At 29.5% G+C, this 25,218-nt stretch overlaps 2 protein-coding genes and 1 long non-coding RNA gene across 5 annotated transcripts; 1 reads left to right on the top strand and 2 right to left on the bottom strand.

The window, feature by feature from the left end:
- The first annotated feature begins 7,926 nt into the window (after nt 1-7,926).
- LOC122294949 lies at nt 7,927-9,316 on the top strand. The gene is made up of 2 exons (XR_006237811.1): nt 7,927-9,028; nt 9,198-9,316. It is a non-coding gene; the product is annotated as an uncharacterized LOC122294949 (long non-coding RNA).
- Nucleotides 9,317-16,148: 6,832 nt separating this feature from the next.
- Nucleotides 16,149-17,127, bottom strand: LOC122294947 (small polypeptide DEVIL 13-like). Its single transcript, XM_043103939.1, has one exon. It carries the CDS (start codon nt 16,786-16,788, stop codon nt 16,480-16,482), a length of 309 nt encoding a protein of 102 aa, XP_042959873.1. The 5' UTR covers nt 16,789-17,127; the 3' UTR covers nt 16,149-16,479.
- Nucleotides 17,128-21,919: 4,792 nt separating this feature from the next.
- LOC122295053 lies at nt 21,920-24,052 on the bottom strand. Of its 3 annotated transcripts, none has more exons than XM_043104074.1 (2): nt 22,722-24,052; nt 21,920-22,356 (listed from the first exon to the last, which is right to left on the bottom strand). In XM_043104074.1, the coding sequence occupies exon 1, from the start codon at nt 23,917-23,919 to the stop codon at nt 22,732-22,734; it is 1,188 nt and encodes a 395-aa protein (XP_042960008.1). In that variant the 5' UTR covers nt 23,920-24,052; the 3' UTR covers nt 21,920-22,356; nt 22,722-22,731. The 3 variants fall into 3 exon arrangements, with proteins under 3 accessions (XP_042960008.1, XP_042960009.1, XP_042960010.1); XM_043104075.1 differs by having other exon boundaries at nt 21,920-22,386; XM_043104076.1 differs by having other exon boundaries at nt 22,356-22,495.
- Nucleotides 24,053-25,218: the final 1,166 nt, after the last annotated feature.

Consider the following 25,218-nt stretch of genomic DNA (forward strand, 5'->3'; position numbering starts at 1 on the left):
AATCAGATTAAAAGCAACACGATCATGGCCTTTATAAATGTATTTGTAGAGATACTTGACAGCTTTTATTGTAGAACATATCTCAACATTAATATGACAGTCAAACATTGCAAGTAAATAAGGATTATATGGAACAACCCAACGATTATCTAAATCATATCCTCTGATTTTGGTTGTTGTTCTATTGTTGTAGCGTTTGTATATTGGGAAGCAATTATTTCCAACAATAGTGTTTGAGACAAACTGTTTTGGGTAATTATTTTTGTAACAACTATTTTTTTTCACGCATACATTTGTTAGATTTAGGTAAGTTGTTGTCTTTGTCAGGTAATTTAGCAGATACGATCTCATCAAAAGATTCTGGTGCATATAATTTCCAATCTTGACGCAATATAATTAGAAAATGGGCATGTGGAAGTCTTCTTTTTTGGTACTCAATAACATAAACATATGTTGAGATTTTTCCAAATATTTTTCATTTGAATAGTTGGTACTTCAGATCCTCTAATTTTGCTCTAAAGATTCAAGCAATTAAGTCAGGTCGATTTTGGGTTTCCTCATGTGGTAACAATTGAGTTGAGATCTCTTTCCAGTTTGGATTGCATGTCATTGTCAAAAAAATATCTGGTTTGTCATATCGTTGAACTAAAGCCATTATTTCTAAATATCTTTTTTGCATATCTCTTGGGGCTCCAATAAAAGATGAAGGCAAAATTATACGTTTACCAATTCTTGAAGCGTTTGTTTCTCCAAAATTAATGCTATCAACAATGCATTGATATAATTCAGATCGAATATGTTGTTGATTACAACGAAAATAATCTAACCTTGAAGTCTCTATCTTGACATACATGTCAACAACAAATTGTTGAAGAAGTCGACCAGAGATTAGAATGATAGATTTCAGATTTTCTCTGATTTGTAACTTGTAACAGTAATATTCACTGCAAGAAACAATGAGATCTTTTCTCTTTTTCTTTAAAACTACAAAAGTAATAAAAAATTATTTAGAAAAATACATACCAAATATATTAATAATAAGTTGTATAAAAAAGATAACATAGAAAATTTAACCTTGTTGTTCTCTTCTGAGTAATTCTTCTGCTGATGTTGATTGATGATGATCAATTAATTTAGTTGTACAATTATTGGTAGATACAGATGCAGTTCTTTTGTTAATTTTTTGTATGCATTGGTGCCATCCAATATCTCCGAGAGGAAACAGTAAAAGATATTGAAGCGGATCATAGCATCCAAAATAATATTGAACTAAATGACTCCCGCCAATATGGTTAAATACGAAAATATCACGAGGTGTTAAATGTTCTGAATCATCATTTTCAACCCAAATAGCTGCAACTTCTGATGATGTTGGGGCATTAAACACCCGTTGATCTAAACCAGGATCTGATTTTATACAGATTTTTTGATATTCTAAATTTGGTAAATCACCAATAGATTGAAAAAATGTTGAATATGAATTTACACGAAGGAGATCCATAAGTTGGGCAATAATAGAAGGATCCATTCTAATTGAGTCAACAATGCGATTCTCAAATTCATGTTCAATGTCATAGAAATATAGCTGCAAATTAGAAGGTTGACCATCTGAAGGAATCAAATCAGGGAGATAGTGATAAATTTGACCTTGAGCTCGAAATGTATATATTCCTTTGTTTGTTCGACATAAATTTTTGTCAAATTTAATTCCAAAAGATGTGAAAGCAAATTTGTTGTTGTACGTTCGAACATATGTTTGAAATTGTGTAGATTCAACAGTATTTGAAACAAACAAATTATAGAGTTAATTTGGAACATCATTTGTAACCAAAGAGATTGATCCATCAGCATAGTAGAAACTATTTGTTTCATAAAAGAATCTTTTCGCTTTGCAATGCTTACAATATGGCACATTTGGTAAATAATTTGTTTGAACTGGAACATTTTGTAATATTTGTCTATGTACAACATTATGACGACGTAATGTGCCTATTGAGTTGGGGTAAAGGAAAAACAAATATAAGAAATTTCATTAGAAATAATTAATTAATTTTTCTTGAATCAATATTTTAAATATAAATAAGAATAAAATATAATGTTATTAAATAATCAATTTTATTTTTAGTTCTTACCAAAAGTATGTGTTCGCAGATTTTTTTGAAGACTTGATTGTGATTGATCAATAGGAAGAGCCTATTTTAGAGAAAAAATAATTATTGAAAGAGAGTAAATAAATAAAATATATGATGGGAAAAAATAAAAGTTACTAAACCTGATAGACCATAAGTTGTTTAAAAAGTTGACCTGTCTCTGTTGGTGCATTTGTTGATTTTCCTTTCGACAAATTTATAGAACAACTTGAGCCAGCAGAAGAACTGTATGAAATATTTAATTGTGTAGATTCTTCTGAATTTTTACTAAGGATATGAACATCTGGACATATGCTAGGCTCTTCTGAGGAGGTCATTCCAAAAATGTTAAAATTACGGGGAGAAATTCTAGATCTCTTTCCATGACATTGTTGAATATTAGAGTTTTCAATATTGCTAATAGGTTGAAGATGATCATCTGATGTATCATCGATTGATATAATCATTTGATCAATATCAAATGGCATTAAATCTTGAAAATCAATCATATTTCTTTTCGAAACTTGTTTCTGAGGATGTCTTTTTGTTTTTTTTTGTTGCAATTGATCTTTTTTATTTTGTAGAATATCTTTAGATGACATTTTTTTTTTGTTGATTTTTTTTGAAGCAGAATTTTATTTAATTATTTCCTTAAATAAAGATTTTGGAATTAAATAATAAAATTTTATCATTCAATATGTTAATAAAGTAAATTATAAGTTCAAAATTTTAAATTAACATAAAATAAAAAGTACATAAAGCAATAATTACAATTTAATGTAAAATATTTAAACAATGATGCAATTTAATTTTCTCAAAAAGTTTATTGATTGGAACAGAAAAGAACATATAATAAATATATTTATTTATATTATATACTTTATTGAATAAAACATTACTTGCTAAATAAAGATATAGTTTTAAGTATGGATTGAACAAACGAAATAATTTGTAATATATAAGGGGAAAAAATACTTACAATTTCTTTAACTAGCAGGATATTTATTGACTTCAGATCTTTTACTTGAAAATGTAATCCCTATTTTTAAAAAAGAAAAATGTATGTTATTTTTAAGAAGAAATATTTTTTTTTTTAAATTTTTAAAGAGATGAAAATGTTTTAATTTGTTGCAATTAATTTTGATGAGAGATATTATAATCATTATTTGTAAACACAAAAATAATACAATTGATTAACGAAATTGTAAGAACTTGATGTTTAGTTGATATGTAATAGTAAGAATACTCATTTGTTATTATAATCTCAAATTTAAAATGTTAATAACATTCAAATGTTTTTTTAAGAATTTCTTTTAGAATTTTTAATTAATGAATTATATAAAAGAAGTGATAAAAGTTTATATTATATATTAAGTTTGTATTTATTTTAATTTTTTTAATTCATACATTTATTTTAAATGGTTAAATTTATTTAAAATAAAATCTAAACAGTTTAAATCAGAAATAACATAAAATTATAATATTTTATTTTACAAATATTTACAGTTAAACAATTGGTCATAAATGTTTTTTTGAATTTATAGCTATAAATTTTATAGCTTGATAAATTCAAATTTACATAGAAATCAATATCTAAATATGGTATTATTTTTAAAATCACTATGTTCTATAGTGATTTTGAGATTAAAATTTGATGCAAACACCATTATTTAGATCAAACTCTATGTTAAAATTTTTATTGACCATATGTTAATTAAGAAATATTTGCAAAAAATAACATTTATATAATAACTATCATGAAATATGTTTGAATAAATGAAACTGTTGTTAAAAAAACAAAATATTGAAGTATTGATGGATAAATAAAATGCAGATATTGTAAAAGAACAAGAAAAATTAAGACATTTATAATTGTGTAATTAACATGTAAGAATAAATTGAGATTTGTATATAATATATACAATGATTTTAGATAAAAGAAAGATATATTAATATGTAGTAAATTTGTTATTTTTTTAAAAATTTCATAGCATTTGTTTATTAAAAAATAAAAGTCAAAATATGATAAATAGATTTTTGCAATATTTTAGGAAAAGGTAAAATAAAAAATATCTAAGAGTAATGTGATTTGAATTTTGATTTTTTTATTTACAAGAAAGCCTTTATTTTTTACAACAAATAATACATTAGATTTTTTTTATGTTGAAGAAATATGTACGATTAAATATGTAATTGAACAAAAAATAAATGTTTAATATTCATAAAAAAAAAATGAACACTTACAAATTTCTTACCAAAGGATTATAATATCATCTGAATTTTGATCGTCTTATTGACAAGATAGCCCCTATTTTTGACAACAAATAATATATTAGAATTTTTTGGATAAGAATATATATGTTTAAAGATGTAAAATAATGTAAAATTCATTTATACAAATGAAATCACCAAAACAAAATAATTTAATAACTTTAGATACATCAATTAGAAACATTGAATCAATTTGATTTTTTGAATTATATTTTATTTTATTTTATTTTATTTATTTATATTTATTATTTCTATTTATTCATATTTCTTATTTCTATATTTATATATATTATAAGATTTATATATTATATATTTGTATATTACATTATATATATTATATAAAATGAGAATTCCAATATTATATTTATTGCCAATATAATATATTATTAGATGAATTTTAATCCTTTTGATGACAAAATAGCCACTATTTTTAACAACAAAAAATACAAGAAATTAAAACTAAAAAAAGAAGAAGACGTTATTAGTTGAAAGAAGAATATTAATTTTTTAAAAATTAAAGCATATAATTTTTTTTATTGTTATATTTTTAGATAATATAAACAAATTTAGTCGTTATTTTTATTGTTATGTTTTTATATATTTTTTCTTCATTGAAATTGGTTTTTTACAAAATATAACATATTTTTAAAAATTTGAACAATTTATTCCTAAATTGAATCAATTTTGTTTTATTTTATTATTTTTACAGCAATTTATTTTTTTTCTAAATAATTTTGTTGGTTGTTGATGTGTTTTTTTAATAAATATGTATATTTTAATTTTTTTTTGTTCTTATTTTTTATTTTTTTTTGGATACACAAATAAAATGATAACTTGTCATTTGCTGGTATGAATTTTTTATATATTTTAAAATCTATTTTTCTCAAGTTATATGTAAATTTTTTACTCTATTTTATATTACTCAATACGATTGACCATCTTTAAGCTAATCAATGTTAATACTTATATAAATTGACCATATTAACTATTTTTATTGACTATTGCATATATAAAAATGAAATGTTATGTTCTTATTTATTATTCAATTTTATATGTATATTAAATTATATTTGTATTTGTAGCTACATCTACAATTTTTTTCTTTATATTACTTAATATCATTGTTTTATTATATGTAAGAGTTTTAGATTAGGTTTATTCATGTTTCAAAGATTTTTTAAATATTGAAATAAATGACTACTCTAATAATTGATTATATCTGTGTTGAAACAAATAAAAAGTAAAACATAAAGAAGACAAAAATAGCATTACAATTGGAAATGGAAAGCATGAAAAGATTTAGTTACCCATTCTGCAAGTAAATTTAGTTTTATAAATTTAAACATCCTTGTAGTTTTCTATTCTTGTTTTTTCATTTTGAGTTTATTTGTCCACCAATCGTAAAGTTGAAAACTAATCCAAAAGAACCAATATTAAAACTCTATTTTATATAAATTGACCATATTGACTATTTTTATGTATTGTTGACATATATATAAATGAAATGTTATGTTCTTATTTATTATTCAATTTTATATGTATATTAAATTATATTTGTATTTTTAGCTACATCTACAATTTTTTTTTTTTATATTACTCAATATCATTGTTTTATTATGTGTAAGAGTTTTAGATTGGGTTTATTCATGTTTCAAAGATTTTTTGAATCTTAATATAAATGACTACTCTAATAATTGATTACATCTGTGTTGAAACAAATAAAAAGTAAAAGATAAAGAAGACAAAAATAGCACTACAATTGGAAAAGGAAAGCATGAATAAATTTAGTCACCCATTCTACAAGTAAATTTAGTTCATATTTAGTTTTATAACTATTCTTTTAAAAAGTTCAAAGAATAAGGGAAAATAATTTTACTTAATAGTAAAATGTACAAACTGAAGAAAATAAATATGAAATCAATCTTATACTAATATATAGGTGGTGGAAATGATGAGGAAAAAAACCATAATCTGATAAAAAGAAAAATAGACAAATTTGAGAGAATAACAGAAAAGTATTGAAATTAGATTTTCCATAAAATTATCTTTAATTTACCAAAAGAAGACATTATCCAAATTTTTTTTTGGAAAATTTTACTTATTTTTTTAAAACCTCTAACATTTCATTCATTATTCTTTATCTATTTTACTCTATTATTGTTTTATTATTAATTTTTTACCTCTATTTATAAATTTAAGAACTCAATATTTTTTCTTATTTTTTAAAATGTTACTTTACTGAATATTTAAAAAAAATTAGATATGATAAATTTTTTATATTTCCATAAATATTTAAAATATTATTTAAAAAGATAATAAATATGATCATGATAAAAAATGTAGATAATTGGAAGTAAATAAATATAATAAAAATTTTAAATGAATAGAAGAAAATATTAATCAAAATATAATATTCAAAATTAATTTTATACTAACGTATAAGCGGTGTAAGTGATGAAAAAAAAAGAAAAATCTAACAAAAACCAAAATAGACAAGTTTGAAAAAATAATAAAAAACTAATCTTATAAAGCCATTCACATTAACTTTCCCATAAAATTATTTATAATTTAGTTAAAAATGATAATTTCAAAAACTTTTCTCCAAATTTTACTCAATTTTCAAAAACCTCCAATATGTCAATCTTTATCATTTCTTTATTATATTAAAATAATAAATATTTTTGTATTTGTTTTAGTAAATATTCTCTAGTGAATATTTTAAACAAAAATTTAAATAATTTTTTGTGGGTATGATAATATTTATATAATTAAATTTTTTATATTTCCATAACTATTTAAATTATTTTTAAAATCATTATTTAAAATTATATTAAATATGAGTAAGATTAAAAGTGTAGATAATTGAAAGTAAATAAATATAATAGAAAGTTTAAATGATTATAAATATATAAATATATATTTATATAATATAACTATAAATATATAAATATTTATATATATAATTGAAAGGTCCGTATAGCTAGATATCTATAGTGATAATATATATAGAGATATACATATAAATACACTATAGATATATAAGTAAATAATCCGGTAATAAACAAATCATAAGAGGGCAGAAAAGTGATTTGACCGAAACCCTAGAAAGCCATATATAAACATCTCTAAACCTAACCCACACATTTCGGCCGCTTCTCCTTTCATCTTCTGTTCTCTCTCTCTCTCTCTCTCTCTCTCTCTCTCTCTCTCTCTCCTTTCATCTTCCGTTGCCTCTCTCTCTCACAGCTTTCATCTTCTTGCTTTATTTATGTTTGTATTTTCTTCTTGTTTTAATGTTTTGCAGTTTCATTCGCAGCACTCATTTATTCCGTTTATCTATTTTTTTTTTCATGTTTTGTGCGTTTAGATCTAAATTGTTTTTTAGAGTATAATTTAAAAAAAGTATTTTTTTTTTAAACTTTGAGATCTGAACTGTTTATTTGGTATATTTTTTGTTGTTTTTTCATACTTTCATATCAAGATTCTTTTTTACGGTTTTTCATTTTTTTTTTGTTTTTCCTTTTAGATCTGAACATATTTTTTTTTGTTTGATTTTCTTTGTCGTGTTTTGTTCTTGTTTTTGTCTCGTCTTATCTTGTTCTTATTGTTTCCGATTTTGTTGTTTGAAGTTTGAAATTTTCAGATCTGTACAACAACCACAGCCACGACATCTACGACCGTTGCCCCCCCCTCTCTCTCTCTCTCTCCCTCTCTCTCTCTCTCTGACACACACACACACACACACAGAGCTTTCATGTTCTTGTTTGATTTATGTTTGTATTTTCTTCTTTTTTTAATGTTTTGCAGTTTCGTTCGCAGCACTCATCTATTCCATTGATTTGGTTTTTTTTTGTTCATTTTTTGTGCATTTAGATCTAGATTGTTCTTTATAGTATAATCTTAATTTTTTTTTTTAACATTTAGATTTGAACCATTTATTTGGTATATTTTTTTGTTGATTTTTCATACTTTTGGATCAAGATTGTTTTTTACGGTTTTTCAATTTTTTTGTTTTTCGTTTTAGATCTGAACAGATTTGTTTTTATATGATTTTCTTTGTCTTTTTTTGTTCTTGTTTTTGTCTCTTGTCTTATCTTGTTCTTATTGTCTCCGATTTTGTTGGTTGAAGTTTGAAATTTTCAGATCTGTACAACAACAACAGCCACGACATCTACGGCTGTGAAGCACCATCCTCCCATTCGTCGTGGTTAGCCGGTGATAACGACTCATCCTTCACGGCTTCTTTGTGTATATTTCAGCATCTCGTGTCTATTAAGGCACTTTGTTTGGGTCTCTTTTTTTTTTGTAATGGATATTTTTTGGTTTGTTATTTGTTCTTTGTTGGTTCTTCCTCACGTCGTGGCTTAGATCTGCTGCCTATGGCCGCGCATAGCAGGCCATAGGCAGCAGATCGAAATTTTCGATTTTTGATTTTTATTTTTTTATCTGATCGAAATTTTCGGTTTGTTATTTGGATCTGTTGTTTTTTGTTGAATGAATATTTTGTTTTTCCTGATGGATATTTCTGGATTTCTTGATTGAATCTATTGTTTGTTGAGTGTCCCTCACATCGCCGTTCACATCCGCTGCAAATGGCCACTCGTGGGAGCGCACGGCTACGCCGAAAGGTGAAATTTTTTTCATTTGTGCATTTTTTTGGTGTATTGATGTATATTATCACTATAGATATACTTTACATGTAGAGCGAATTTTTTCAATCCAATAGTTTTTTTTTTCAAAAATTTTGGAAGTGAGTTTTGTTTTTTGACTCTAACTGCGGCTTTTTTCTGTTCTCAGCACACAACAACAAATCAGAAGATGAAATTTCAGAAGATTGAATTTGTATGATGCGTTAAATTTTTTTGTTCGATTTACTCTGTAAATAAAGATGTAAATATGCAAACATAGTTTTTATCTTTCCATTTTTTTTTTTTTTTTGCTATAATACATATGCATATCATCTAATTACATAATGTAAGAAATTCATTCATTCATACAATACAGTTAATTTTTACAATATACTGAGGAAAACAATAAAAACGTACCTACAATTCAATGGCTAACTGAGAGAGTAGAACGCAGTAGAGAGCCACAACGAAATCAAAGAAATTTCAATATTTAAACTGCAGTTCAATTCAGTTTATCAGATGAAGAGATCAGAATTAACGGTAAAAAGACAATAACACCAAGCGGGCAAAGCAAAACGACACTGAGGACAACGAAGTGAACAATAAAAATAAGGACAAAATCGAAAATTAAAAAACAAAAAACATATCTGTCGGTGGGAAGCCAAAAAGAAAAAAATAACTGTCGGTGAAATAAAACTAAAACGTAAACTACCGTAATTGCCAAATAAAGTGAATGGTAAAATGGGAAAAAAAATATTGGACGAAAAAAAAAAAAAAAGGTAAAAAAAAGATCTGCTGTTCCTAACACTGTACATCGCGGATTCGCGCTTATATTATCACTATAGATATAAAAGCGCCAATCTTGAAATGAATAGTAATTTATATTATAATATTTATATCTCATTTTATCCTTACTTTTTGAGCATTTTCATTGGCTTGGCCAAATGAGATACTTGACCAAATTTTACATAATTTGACTCAAAAATCTTTTATATTGGATTGGGCAAATCTAAAATAATTTAGACTTTTACTACAGTGGTTGGCTAAATATAGACCATTATTTATTCATCAAATATTAAAATATTAATTTCTCATTCCAAACAAATAAATTAAATAATTAGAATATAATTAACATTTAACATTTAGAATATAATTATTATTAACATTTAATAATATTTTTTAATATTAATTGAATATAATATAATTATTATTAATATTTAACAATACTTTTTTATATTAATTTATTAATATTAATCTAATTAGAATATAATTACTATTAACATTTAATAATACTTTTTTGTAATATTAATTTAATATAATATAATTATTATTAACATTTAATAATACTTTTTTTAATATTAATTTAATTAGAATATAATTATTATTAACATTTAATTTGTAGAATTACAAAATGTGATCAAATAAATTAAATTAAAAAAATATTAATTTACTAATATTTTATTATTATATAGAGAATGAATGGCTAATCTAAAGTGGAAATTGAATTTAAATCGAATAGACAAATACAAAGAAGTGTTGATATTGATTAAATTTAAAGATAAATTTAAATAAGCTAATGAGAATGTTCTTTGCTGTATTTTTTGTAGCAGTGATCTCCCAGTCATGTGAACAACTAGCCTTTCGGCTACAAGTGATAACCATTAATCTCTATATATCTACTGTATCTATAAGCAGCTTTACAAAATAGGCTGTAAGTGTTTATGCTAGATTAAATTTGCCACTTAGTGAAGGAAATCTCATGACACGATTACAAAATGGGGTATATGTGTTTACAGTGGGTTAAATTCGCCGCTTGCTGTAAAAGTTTTCACTACTTTTTACGATTTTGAAGTTTATCCTCTCTTCTCACCACAGCACCTCTTGGTATTTTATTCCTCACATCCACACACAAAATTTTCAGTACTTCTCAACTTGCTCTTCAGCCTTTGCATTCCCAATCTCTTGGGTATGATTTTTGCCTTTTTTTTTTTTTTTTTAAGTCTCAATTGGTGATATGTGAATTTGTGCAGTATGATAAAATAGATGTCTACATAAAAAAAGGGAACAAAAACTCTGAAGTTCAATAGCTTCGGGGAAGTATTTAAAACATAATAAAAATGTGTCTCGAATTGCTGCTGTACCATTTCAGAATTTCTATAGGTTAAGCTGCAAGCTTAATAGTTTGCTCTTTCTCCTCAAATCTTCAGAGTTGTACATCTTTCAGGCTGTGCAAATTGGCTTCTTTGCTCCTGAATTTTGGCATCAAGCTGTGCAAATGTATCTCTCTCTTTGTTCTTGCAACCTTAGCAGGTTATTGCTTATTGAACAGTTTTTTTCAATGCAATGGTTAGATGTAGGATCTGTAAGTATTGCATAGAAATTTGACTATAACATTGTATAGACTATGTCACTATAGGATTACACAGGCTATAAAATTACAGAGAAGAACATAGGAGAACATGTATGTGTGAGAAAAAGACAGGAGCGGAAGATCATATAAACAGAGCAAAAGAACAATATTTCCAAAAAGAATCTTGCAAGGGAAAGGAATGTAACAGGAAAAAAAATGAGGCTTAAATCTCGCTTAAAAAAAAAACCCACAAAGATAGAAAAAGAGAAATTCCAAAAAAATCTCAGAGATCTTCTGACGATAGGCTACAAAAATAAGAGGAAAAATGACACTTTTATTTCCTACCAAACAGTGATAGAAAAAGAGCCAAAGAGAGAGAGGGAGAGGAAGAAGAACTGTGAAAAATCGTGACGAATGTGGCTGAGAGATAGTTGAGGTTGCGACCAATGTAGAGAGATGGAGAGTGAGAGGACCTCTCTCTTGCTGTGACATTCGCCTAACATAATTTTATATAAATTGTATCATTTTATTCAAATATATTCTCTATGGTTTTAATAATAACAAATCGATAAAATATATGTCTCTCATATTTATTTATAAATATTTTTTAATGAAATATTAATTAAATTGTTTGTAATTGATTTGTTTTCTATTATTATTAAAAATGGGTTAATAAAATTTTCTAAAGTAAAAAAATAAAAAATCATTGAAACAAAATCATTTCTTTCACGTATATAGAAATCTATATATTTTTAACAAAGATAATTTAGATGATGTAAATTTTTAATAATCCCTTTAATGATTAATAATGATAAGATTTAAGATAAATAATAATAATAATAATAAGATTTGTAATATATTGAATGAGACAAGACCGAACACATTTTACCATCAACTTCAACATTGAAATGTAGAACCCATTAATTATCAAATCAAAGTTTAATTTTAATTTTAATTTTTTGAAAGAAAATGTCATCATTCATTCATTAAGAGAAACTTATATCTATAACCAAATATATGGGAAGATATCCTCATATCAACCATTTGGAGCTTCATTAGTTGACTTCTGGACTGATCTGGACTCCACTACTATTGATACTCTCTATAGTAAAACGTCTAAGAGACAACATTCTAGCTAAACAGAGACTCAATCATACCCTTCATACAAATGGAGGACCCAATCTCTATAGACATAACCGTCCAAGAGATAAACTTATTTTTTATATTTACTATATAATAAGAAAAACAAGAACGAAAAATGATAGATTACTGTTTGGACCAATTTTGGTAGACTTTAACAGCGCGTGAAGGCAACAAATTTGTCTTTTTTTAGCCACAAAAGTCAGATCTGAAAGATTTGGTTGTGACGATTCCAGTGATCCGGCACATATGGGTAGAAGAGCAGCCGAAAGGGGTGGCGCATGAGGACCACCTGCAGTTGTGAGTGGCTCATGGGGACTATGCGTAGTGATTTCTGCAAAACTGCTACTATCCTCCAAACGATTTATAGCCTGAGAGTTTTCTTGTATTACGCGTGTCTCTTAAGAATTGTTAGAAAACTATAGATTTGACTTATTCAGCCTTGAAGGAAGAAAAATAAACGAAAAAATTGGGGAATAAGAGGGAGAATGAGGATGACTCCTCATCTAGCGAAAATATGATATAGAGGTCTTTTTTTTCAGAGTGAGAGAGAGAGTTCTGGAAGGAGAGCTTTCTCCAATTTTAATAACAATGAATTATTTTATTCTTAAGTCATTATGTAAAGTATATCATCCATTTAATTTAAATTATAAGATTTGATTTGTAATATTCAAATTTTCAAATTTATCTTTCGAATTAAATTATATTATGTAATCACTTCACTTCGACAAATATATAGCCGCTATTTTGTCACAACTACAAAGCATTACATTATTCACACACTTGTTTGTAGCTTTTGACATTCCCTATGAAGAAAAATTCTAACTGTATTAAAAAAAAACTTATAAGAAACTTACTTATCCATGCGTTAACTATTAATACGCTGAAAATTATAAAATTTGAAAAACTAAAATTTGAATTTCAAAAGAAAACTGACAAAATAAATCTTTGTAAATTTTTTATAAGTAAAGTTGAAAGACATGTAGCACCACTCCCCTGTGAATTACAACGAGGAGTGTTATCTGTGAGAAACTCTTTAGCCTGTTTGATTTCAACGTATCTTTCATATTTTAGCAAAAAATCCCATCTCAGCTCCCACATTTTGTTCAAAACCCTTATTCTTTGAGAGAGAGAGAGAGAAGCAGGGGGGATAGCGTTGCCTCTATTTTCTAGTTTTTTTGGAGACAAGTTCATCCCATTGGGTGGAACATGTCAAATTGTGTCAAACAGAAGCATAAAATGAGGAGCATTGCTTTGCCTTTGTCATGGTGAAATTGAAATGAGAACCATGGAATGGGTCTCTCAAGCTCTCTGCCTTTTGGGTTGTTCCCTTTTAGCAATTGTGTGTCTTTTCTCTAGTGGGCAATGCTTATCTGAGAGCAACAGAAAGGATTTTTTTTTTTTTTCTAATCACAGAAAGGATTTCTTTATTCTTCTTGATGCACATGAAAAAATAATAATACCCAAGTAGGAGGTTTGAATTTGAAGCCTTACAAATGCCTTGTTACAACAAATAGAGGGTATTGAAATTAATTAACTTTAAAAAAAAATGCAAAATAGCACCAAAAATTTGATCAACACTCATCTTTCCTAGTTGAATTGAGAAGGGAACAGTTAAAAAATGTTAGTTTTTTATGCAATCTAACTAGGAATTGCAATATTAAGGCCAATGGTCTCAGTTTGTAATGATGCATCACACTAGACTGCTTCAGAGCATTCAAAGGCATTTTTTATGCTTTCATTCTCCATATTATACAATCTATTTTCAAGTCAATGTGTAGAGCATATTATCTACATTGGTAAGATTTAATTTGTAATATTCAAATTTTAAAGTTTCTCTTTCAAATCAAATTATGTCATGTAAGCATTTTATTATACATGCTTTACACACCTGCTTGAGAATAGAGTTTTTCTCTAGAATAAGGAAGTAAAACCTGATGGTTGCTACCATGTTGCACTTGTAGGCATAGATCCATCAATCTTCATGAAGTCATGGTGAATGAGTTGTTACAAGTGGAGTGTGAACTTCTTCCATCTTGATCATGATATATTGTAGAAGATTACCACTTCAAGTCCAAGAAAACAGTATAGAAGATGCAATCGTTGATGAAGAATAAGCCTAATTTCACAAAACAAATATGATTAGATCAAGAACATATAACAGAAACATACATAATTCCCCACTATTACTATAAACAAAGAGTGATGTGTTTATGTGATACTGATAGAAAACCATGGTCTAGATGATACCAATTGTAGGTCTCTAGTCTATTTTCATGTTCTAATCTCTCTATTTTCTATATCCTATGCTCCTGATACCAAACTCGCGGAGCATGTTTAAGGCTGCAAACATATTTGGAAAGGCAATAGAAAAGAAACAATGAAAACTATACCATTATCTAGGGGGTGGCAGTGAAGCTCCGCAGATGGCCACCCGCCTCGCATCTGGTCCTGGGGGTGCAAGGGGTGGGGTGGGCCCAACTTGACCCATATTTCCCCCACCCTGCTCTCTACTTATATATATTTATAGATTTATACAAACTGTATATATTACAATTTGTTAGACTTATATTCACAAGATTGTATTGTTTTAGCTTTCTATGCCAACCTTTTATATAGGAGGTAAAGGCAATACAAAAATCTTACTTGAGCAATGTGAGACTTAATTTAAAAACTATGTTATTAATTTTTAAATTATGGTTATATTTACAAATTTTAATTTACAATTTATATTATATAATAGTTTGGGTCCAAAAACTCTTTTATGGACCCATAAATAATTTTTAGGCCCAATGGGCCATAGGTTCTTAGAGTGGGCAGGAGGCATGGGTAGAAATACTACCGCATATGCGGGTAACACTCCTACGACATTATTGAGTGTTACGACATTATTTGACGAGATAATATTTAATAATTATTGAATTTATTTCTTTTGAACAAGGATTGATCAAAGGATTATTGAACTCTGCCACGTCAACAAAATAATAATAGCATAGTATGAGCATTTTCCGTTCAATGAAAGTGAGAATTGGACAAAATAAACTACTCTATGAAGAATGCCATAGAGGAACAGTATTCACACCATGCATTAGAGTGAAAAAGCCCTGACTCTTGAGAGAGACAACCCGAGGTAATGAGAGGATTATTTCTTTTTCTTTTTCTTTTAATTTTTTTGGTGGTAATTTTAGCTTTTAAAACAAAGAGATGATTTGAACATCATAAAGATTTGAACCGTTAAAAGAATAAACTTGATTTGGTGTTAGTTTGAGAGAGAGAGAGAGATCACCTTCTCTCAAAGGGGGCAAGGAAAAGGTGACTTGCATTTCCAATGCAGATCCAAATATAAACAATGTCTTATTATATTAGAAGTTCGTACAGCTGAAGCGAATCTCTTTCCCATCAAAGCAGAAACAAAAAGGAACAGAATGAAACAGACCATGAAATTTAGCAACTAACAGCAACTCTCAAGTGTGTGGACAGCAAAGTAATCATAGGAGAAAACAAAGGTTTCCAGTGCTGAGATTTGACTTAAATATCAGAAATCTCACTAGAAAGAAGAAGAAACAAACGGAACAGAATGAAAGAGATGATGGAATTTAGCACCTCTAAGTGTGGAAAGCAAAGAAAACATCAGAGAAAGAAATGGTTTCTAATGTTGAGATTCGGTTTAAAATATCAGAAATCGTACATTATACATTTAAGGACTTGAGATACAAGCGAAATCCAATGTTTGATATGTTCTCTTTCTTTTCAATGTGTACTAAAAACTTGTAGCTCAATTCGATTCTAATTACAAACCGATTGAATGTGAAGAAAAAACGAAATATGGAACCAATCCTTCTTGATCAGATGATGGCAAGAAAATTTGTACGAGTTTTGGAACAAAACCCAAAGATCCACCTCGCACAGAAGGGAAAAAAAGAGCAAGCCACCGCAAGCACTCAATCTACTTGTCTTCCCATCAAGAATCACCATCACCATGCTTGTGCCAACAAACAAGCATGGCAACACAGCGCCTCATGATGTAAAATCTAGCCTTCTGTTCCTTTGCTACGCTACTACACTTACTGCCGATGGAAGAGTTCTTTTGTGAGCAGCTCCGGGGAAGAGTGCACTTTGAGGAGGAGCTTTTCTGGGAAAAACTCCTCAGGAGATTGGACTTTGAAGAAGAGCTCTTTGTTGAAGAACTCCTTGAAAATAGAGATTTGGAAGAAGTGGAGCAATGGCTACTTGAACCTTCCTTCTTTGATGGCTTCCATATCTCATCCATGTAATGCTCCTATATCTGAGGTTGGTGCTCCTTTCCTCTCCTTCACTACTTTGTATCAATCTCTCTCTCCCTCTCTCTCTGGTGTGGGCAGAGAGAAACACAGGTGAAATGGGAAAGATTTATGGGGAAATTAGAATAGTAGTAGTGAGATTTGAACTTGACATAAGGTGGTAGAGTGTGATCTAGTGTTTGAAATGCCAAAGGTGCCATGTCACACTTTTTTTGCCAACTTGGCACCATGTTATTGGCTGCATCTGTGAGTGCTCTAGTTCTGCTTCTCACATTCTATAGTTTCCTCTTGATTGCTGTGTTGGACCTCTTCATTGTGGAGATCCATAACTCTTGTACGGTTCTCCTTTGTAAACTTTAAAATCACACATATTTAGAAGGGTATGGGAGGCAGTGGTCGCTGGACAGTGACTAGCTGGTCCTCATGTGCAGGAACAGAGTAGGACTGTGCCCATTGTTCTGCAAAAATTGATACCTTTGTTTTGATACTTTTAAAGATTTCTGCAAACAAGGCTCCTTGATATATATGACAAATTATAAAAAGATGGAATCTGGAGGCAACTTGTGCTCCTGTTACATATTACAATGTCCTTTCTCTTAGAAAATCATGTTGGAATCTTAACAACTATGATATAAGATTGGTTACATAGAATTACACAATAATTTCACAAACTGACGTGTCTTCATTTAATTTGTTAAATTTACTTTACAATAAAAGTAACTTTATAATGTGACGAACCACATTAAGTTACATCAATTTGTGGAATGGCTTTTGTGTAATCCCTTTGTTGATAGAGTATTTCCCATAATATCACATTTAGTTGTCAGTAGTGTAATTGCTATGTTTACTTCTGTTCTGTTAGGCAAGCTGATGTGCAAGTTTATGAACAAATAATTTTTTTTTATGAAAATAGGGTTACCATTCTTTATACAAATATGTAGTTTTATTAGGGTAATTGTCTATGACATAAGGCAATATTTTGGAAAAAAGCAATTTCCGGATAGAACTCCTCTTTTTTTTAATAAATTATTTTTTTATTTTATAAAATATACTGCATTAATTAATAACGGACATTACAACTTTGACCTGAAACATATATTATAAGCTAGTTACAACATTCATAGCTCCTTAGTACACAACTATGATTGACATGGTTTAGTCCATATTATGAACATCTACAGATCACCGTCTTAGAGATAGCACGACTCTTTTCAAGACAGAGTTAATAAACCCATACTCTCTCTAAGACAGAGATGAGAATACACTCTATAGATAAAAGTTCAAAAGACGATTTTGTCCAGATAAAACTTAAACGTTCGATTCTAAAAAGAGATAGATATATAATATGGTCCTTATTACATTAATTACTATTGGTACAAAATTTTTGTAAAATGTAGATTCCACATAAGCATTGGTTGGACCATCCTATTCAGTCAAGAAAATGGTGAGGATCTCAGTTTGACCCATTAAATGCATTCAATTCTCACACTCAATCAATGTGCCCTTTAACCTGAATCATTAAGATATTGCAACTATTTCTATATTTTTATTTCTTTTTTATATGAATATTTCAAGATCATATACCACCCTACCTAAATATACCTCCAAGTTGCCTTTATAGAGTGAAACCATGAAGTGTGCAAATACTATGTTGGAGGTTTAGATACACAAGCACATGCAACCATTTGGAGAAGCAGTCAGATTGTCTGTAATATTTACAAATCAACTAATTTAAGGTACAGCTCCAATTTAAAATATTGAATCAGGATGCTTTGTTGAACCCATCATGTGAAAAAACTAGTCTCTGCCTCTTATTTCCAGATTCTTGTAGGAATATCCAATCTCAAATCAGGATTTTTTTTTCTTCTTTTCTTAAAAATTTGTTTCATTTGCAGGAAACTCCTTACTAGGGCCTTTGCATCCTCGTGATTAGTCGGAATACTGTTCATGAACGCCCAGTACCAATAAAAAAGAAAATTATTTCATTGCTTTCGTTTATCTTCCAATGCCATGAAAACAAAGGGAGGATATAAATAAAATAGCCAAACAGGGAATCTTATAACAAGAAAGTTTAAAATAAATAAATAAATGAAAGGTTTTTATATAATTTGACTAGTCAAAATTAGTCCCAATACAAACACATTCGATCAAGTCTTTGTTTGTAAAATTGTGAATATTGATATCAAAAATCAAGGAAATTACAGGCCCCATGTGACCTTTAAAGAATATTAGACTCATCGTTTAAAGGAATACTTGACCATAACTTAGTATTTGAGATCAATAAATAAGATTAGAGCATTTCTTTCTTTCTTTCTTTTTTATTTTATTTTTTTATTTTTTACCAAGCATTGCAGGAAGTTTTTGAACAAAGCATTTTGGGTCTCTTAAAGTTTATATTAACAGAAAGACAGATACATAGAAACAAGTCATGTTACAATTTATTGTCATCGGACTTGTCTGTGTGAAATTTTTAGGTAATATTAATTGCTTAATAAATATTATAATAAAAAAAATGAAGTTAAATATTATATTAAATGTAATATAATATCATAAAATGCAGCATAAATGGCATGGTAGATGGGGATACAACATAGTATAAGGATAGTAGGTTAAGTGTACTATTGTTGTTCACATGTAATAATAAAGTGTAGTAATACAAGTACCCCACAGAGCCTACCCCTCTCTCCACACCATCATGGAGGGAAATGTTGATCATCCTAGCATTTAGAGATACTTATATTGTGTTTAAGAGAAACAAGTTACAGTTTGCCTGCCTTTTAGAGTCCCTATATAGCCTGTGTTGCATGTCATTTTAGCTTTTGTGGGGACTAATATCCCAACTCTTGTGGCCATGGATTGTCCACTTCGATAATGAGTCCACAAAGAAGGGGAAAAGCAGCAGTAGCCGCTGTGTGTGTGTGTTTTTTTTTTTTTTTTGGGGGGGGGGGGGGGGGGGGGGGGGGGGGCCTCTTAGACATGGGCATGCACATATTGCTGTTATGCCAAGTGCCTCTCTTCCCCCAACCATGCATCTGGTCCCCCCCCTTCCACTGTCATAGTGAATAAATGCTATGATAATGCACAAATAGAAACTAAATAATGAATAAATGATTCGGAAATACCTAAAACAATGCCAAATTGGATAGTGTTCTTGATTTTTTCATTTTGATGTATTTAGATACTGACTTGTACGTAGCATGACTGTTTCATCTCCCAAAGTGGAGTTAACAATGTGTTTTTAGGTTTGGTCATGTGGGGATGAGATGATCATACAAGCTAGCAATTGGATCATGCACATGGAAACATGTGGTGTGCACAAGAGCTGTCAGGTGGAGATGTGAGCGAGCTAGGCACACCTTATAAACGTGGATCCTTGCAGCACAGGACTCAAGCAAAACAACCGGTCAAACTAAGTAACAAATACTTCTTTAATTCGGAGCCTATGGTCCATTGCATTTACTTCTGTCTGAAAATCTTCCTGTAGCCAATTAAATCATTCGGACTGACTTAGATGTACATCCCCAAAACATTTTTCTTTTCAAGAATGCTGCTCAAGATGACCTCTATATGAGCTTATATATCAACACAATTCCCAACAAATGAGATGGTAATACTGTAAACAAGGAAAAAAAAAAAAAACCGTTATGAGTAAAGTGCTTAGCAATTTTGGATATGTGAACTTAATACTAATGCGATACGAAATTAGTAAATTTAAGTTTGGGTTTGATGTTAATAGATTCAGGTTAAAATAGATTGACCCGTTAAGACACGATTTACAAACGAGTCAACTTATTTAACATGAAATCAATCCATTTTGACGTGTTTATAATTTATTTCAAAATTAAAATTTTATTATTGTTAAGTTGTAACATTAGTCTTTCTCAGTATGCTTATGTTTTTATTATTGAGATTGTAATTTTAGACTTATGTTCATATTTGTTATTGTATAATTAATAATATTGGTTTTATTGTATGTTAAAATTTAAAAAATATTGATATATATTTTTTAAGATATTATTGTTATTAATAAATATAGATTTTAAATTTTATGTGAAATTATGTTAAACAGGTTAAATGAGTTATGTTTTTTTGTTCAACCCATTTTTATCAAACAAATGGATTTAAATGAATCATGTCGTGTTAACATATTTCTAATTAATTATTAAACGGGTGATATGACACGACTCGTTATCTAAATGGGTTGGATTAGAGTTTAAAAGTTTGACACGTTTAATTTAATGGGTTGGATTTGAATTGACCCATATAGTCAAATGTTTATAACTTGACATGATACGAACACGACCCAAAAACATAATTTATCACCCCTAGTTTAGGGGTTGAGTCTAATTTTCTGACATAATCTTTTGCCCAAATGAGATCCATTATGAAGTAATTGGACACAATGAAGAACTTATCGACTATGTTTTATTTTTACAATTAGATCGATCTATTTCAAAACAATCCGTGATAGAATTTATTACTTTTTAAACTTTTCATTAAAAGTTAAACTCATCTCAACCTACTTCATATATTCAAACACATATCTCAACTTCTTTACATTCAAACACATCTCAATATGACCCACAAGACATTGTTATTCACATATTAATTCAAATCATTTGAAATTACCTTAACATCCCAATGCAACCGAAATCTTTCACGAAAGGAGGCAGGAAGTCAAATTTGCATGGGAATCGAACCACATGATTAAATGTGCGCTGGATGACAGCATCTCACCTCGTGCTGGGGTAACTTGAAGTAAATTCAGTCTCAAATGGCCATAAGGATAGTCTTATTTCCCACATTTTTCAACCTCATCTTTTGTTTTCTTGCTACTGCAGGATGGATATTATAGGAGTTCTTGCAGAGAAAAAGAAATAGTGTAATGTTTTAACAACCAGTTTTAAAGTTTTCTTTCTCATATCCACGAATTGAATAAGAAGCTTCTTAATGCATGTTTGACCTTCCCTTAGGTCCCTTCCAGTTAAAGTTTAACTACATCAACCTTTTTTAATTGACACCAAGTGCTTGGAATAGCGTCCCAACTAATCCTGATAATGCACAAGCCCTCGACAAGAAATTTTCCGCAAATGCACCTCAAGTAATTCAAGAGAAAAATCATCCAGTCCAATGACCTCTAGAGATTGTTTGCATTTAATAGGATTCGAATCTTAGACCTTAAGGAAGCATGCCTCCAAGACTAATGCCTTTACCACTTGAACCAACCCCTAGGGATTAGTTGAACTACATCAACCTTCAAATGGTCATCTGACCAGTGTGTTCTTAGAGGGGTAATGTCATTGTTTCAAAACACAATGGAGAGAGAGAGAGAGAGAGAGAGAGAGAGAGAGAGAGAGAGAGAGAGAGAGAGAGAGAGAGAGAGAGAGAGAGAGAGAGAGAGTCGAACTGGATACATTTAGCACCTCAATCCGTTCATATTTAAGGGAAAATACATTTGTAGCAAAAACCACAACTGCAATTGATTGCCCTTCAACATCAGGATCCTTGAAGTAGCGTTCCTCCTGATCGTGGAGCTCCCATTGATTTTTGAAATGCGGCTGCCAAAAAACTCCATTATCTTAGCAAACCTGAATAAGATAAAGGTTGGCAATATATACGTCCAGGTCTCCAATAAGCATACGTGCATAGCTTCAGTACGTTGAAACTAAGTTAAAGGTTGATTAACTTGGCAATGCACTGTGAAACAGAAAAACTTTAGAGAGTTCACATGCTTATACTTTTTTTAAAGGAATAATCATGATAACTCAAAACTAGTGCTAAGCCAATCTAGATAAATAACACAAACATCCAACAAATATCTGCATCTGTGGTATATAATAGAACATTTTCCTTCCTCATTTCAAAGCTCAAGTACTTGAATGCAATGCATTGATCAGAAAACGCACAATTAGACCCTGCATACCTGGAAGTCGCTAATAAACAAAAGGAATGAACTTGTATCTAACTTTAGCCGCATACTCCGCATATCCATCCCCGAAAGTCTCGATCATCAAAGCCTCCTCCAGCTTTGCCTTCTGCTCATAGTACAGCAAACAAACTGCTACAACAAACAGCGAGCTCAAAGGTGCTCGAAGTGCAACACAGTAAGTTACAAACAGTAGCATTGTGGACGAATATATCGGATGGCGGACCCAGCGATATGGACCAAACTGCACTACAGCAGTTGGTTCAACCACCTTTTCCGAATACTTTGCAAGATACAACGTCGCGTTATACTGCATCAAGAGAGTTGCAATGATCAAAATCCAAATTGGCACATTGGTCCACCCGCCGGGGATATGATGCAGCTCTGGCCCTTCAAATGCGGCCAACCAGTGCCCAGCCATGACTCCCACACAGAACAAAAGTCGATACCACTTGGGCGGGTTCACGTCCCACTTGGGGTCATGCGTGCGAGCATTGTAATCCCCATATAACCGTTTCCTTACACTAACATTGAAGAAAAAGAAATAATGGTACACAAAGAAGAAAACGAAGGGCCAACCTTCAAGAAAGCCATTGAAATGGGCAGGAGGGACAAGAGTGAGCCAAGTAAATGCTGAGGTAACAATGGCAAGTTGTTCAAATATGCTAGCTTCACCACGTGCGTGCTTGCGGAAGCAGTATAACCCAAAAACAGCAAGCGAAATCGCCACGAACCACGGCCAGAACAACCAAGTCCAGCTGAAGTACATCCAGAAAAAGGGGTTGAAAAGCAAATTCACAGTCCATTTTGTGGCTGCAATTGCTATGGATAAGACCGCAGACCATTTAACGATATCAGTAGGAGTTAAATGGGAAAGGGTTCGCTTCAACGAATCGAGCGAGAAGCTTTTAAGGGTTTTCAGCAGTGGGTTCTGAGAATCTGAGCTGGCGGTGTTGGAATATGAGCACTTGAGAGCAGGTAACAAATGACTTCTCAATTTGGTCACTGATAATGATATCGGGATGACATTAGAAGAGTAATGTAACGGGGATTTAATGGGTTTAAGGCTTTGGTGGCGCTGTTGAAAAGCGACCGGCAAATGTTTGTTCAAATGTCTGAAAGAAACTTTGTTGTTTGCTTTTAAGAAACTAAAAGGGAGGATTTGGGAGTGGATAATCAGTGAGTTTGCTTCCATAGTTGTCTGATGCAAATCAGCAGTGGTTTCCTACGAAAATTCAGCTGAGCTGAGCATTGTTTCGAGCAGGAAACGAAAGCAAAGGGATTTGGGGAAGAGAGAGTCGCGTCATCGACTATAGAGGCGCGATGGTAGTACGGTCCAGCGGATATAAGGATATAATTGGGCCAAACCCACTGTAGTAACGCTGTAACGGCCCATATTAGAAATCCAGGAATGAATGGAGTTTATTGCCATAGGTTAATCTAAAGAGCTTGGTACTTTTTGTCTTATACACTATATACTACATTTATTTTTATTTTTACTAAATTAATTAATTTCTTCTACTCATCATATATACACCACATACTTATAAGAAAAAGAAATAAAAAAGATAAAAAATTATATGTAATGTGTAGTATAAAAATGATAAGTATAATTTTTCTAATCTAAATAATAATTGATATATCTTATTATTTTTAATAATATTTCGATTACAAGTATTAATTTTAAAGAAATGATTTGTAGAGTCTCTCATGCATTCTCTTTGAAAAAATAGATAAATATAAAATCTATATAAAAAAACCCACTTTTAATTATGAACCTTATTATTTTTTAAAAGGAATGCGCGAGATTTATATATTTAGAATTGTATATTGATTTTATCTACTTCTTTAAGGCCTAGTTTGGATATTGAATTGATATGATTTGTGAATAATAATGAGATATTTGAATTGAGATCAAATGAGTTGGAAATGATTTGAATCAGAAATGATTTGAATCAAAATGTGTTATGGGATTTGGAAAATGAAAGGAAAAATTGAATAAAATATTATAAAGTTATAATATAATTTTTTTAAAATAATTTTTTTTAAAATTTGAAAGAGTTCAATTATTTTTTATGTTTTATTTGAAATTTTCATAAAGTTGTAATAATTAAATTAAAAAATTAAAAAATATTTATATTTATAATATTTAGATATTAAAATTAGATAAGATAAGATGGAAGTGTCTCTCTATCCAAACCATGGCATAAATTGCTAATAACATAGATGATGCTGTCATACTTTCAAGTCTTGGGCCATAGTCATAGGGTCACTTTTGGATAGATTTATATTAAAGATTTAGGCCTTGTTTGGATTTAGAAAACATCTCAACAAATCTCATTTTGTCTCATCTAATCGTTATAAATTTATCAAAATTTTAAATAAAATATAATAAACAATTCAACTTTTTCAAATTTTAAAATAAAAATAATATTCTAATAATATTTTATTTAATTTTAAATTATTATCTCATTTCGTCTTAATTTACTGTCTA

The sequence above is a fragment of the Carya illinoinensis genome, chromosome 14 (assembly GCF_018687715.1).
Source record: "Carya illinoinensis cultivar Pawnee chromosome 14, C.illinoinensisPawnee_v1, whole genome shotgun sequence".
Lineage (NCBI taxonomy): Eukaryota > Viridiplantae > Streptophyta > Magnoliopsida > Fagales > Juglandaceae > Carya > Carya illinoinensis.

What these genes read in the sequence shown, in the direction of transcription:
- LOC122295053 (XM_043104074.1), bottom strand. Translation starts at nt 23,919, where the DNA reads ATGGAAGCAAACTCACTGATTATCCACTCCCAAATCCTCCCTTTTAGT.
- LOC122294947 (XM_043103939.1), bottom strand. Translation starts at nt 16,788, where the DNA reads ATGGATGAGATATGGAAGCCATCAAAGAAGGAAGGTTCAAGTAGCCAT.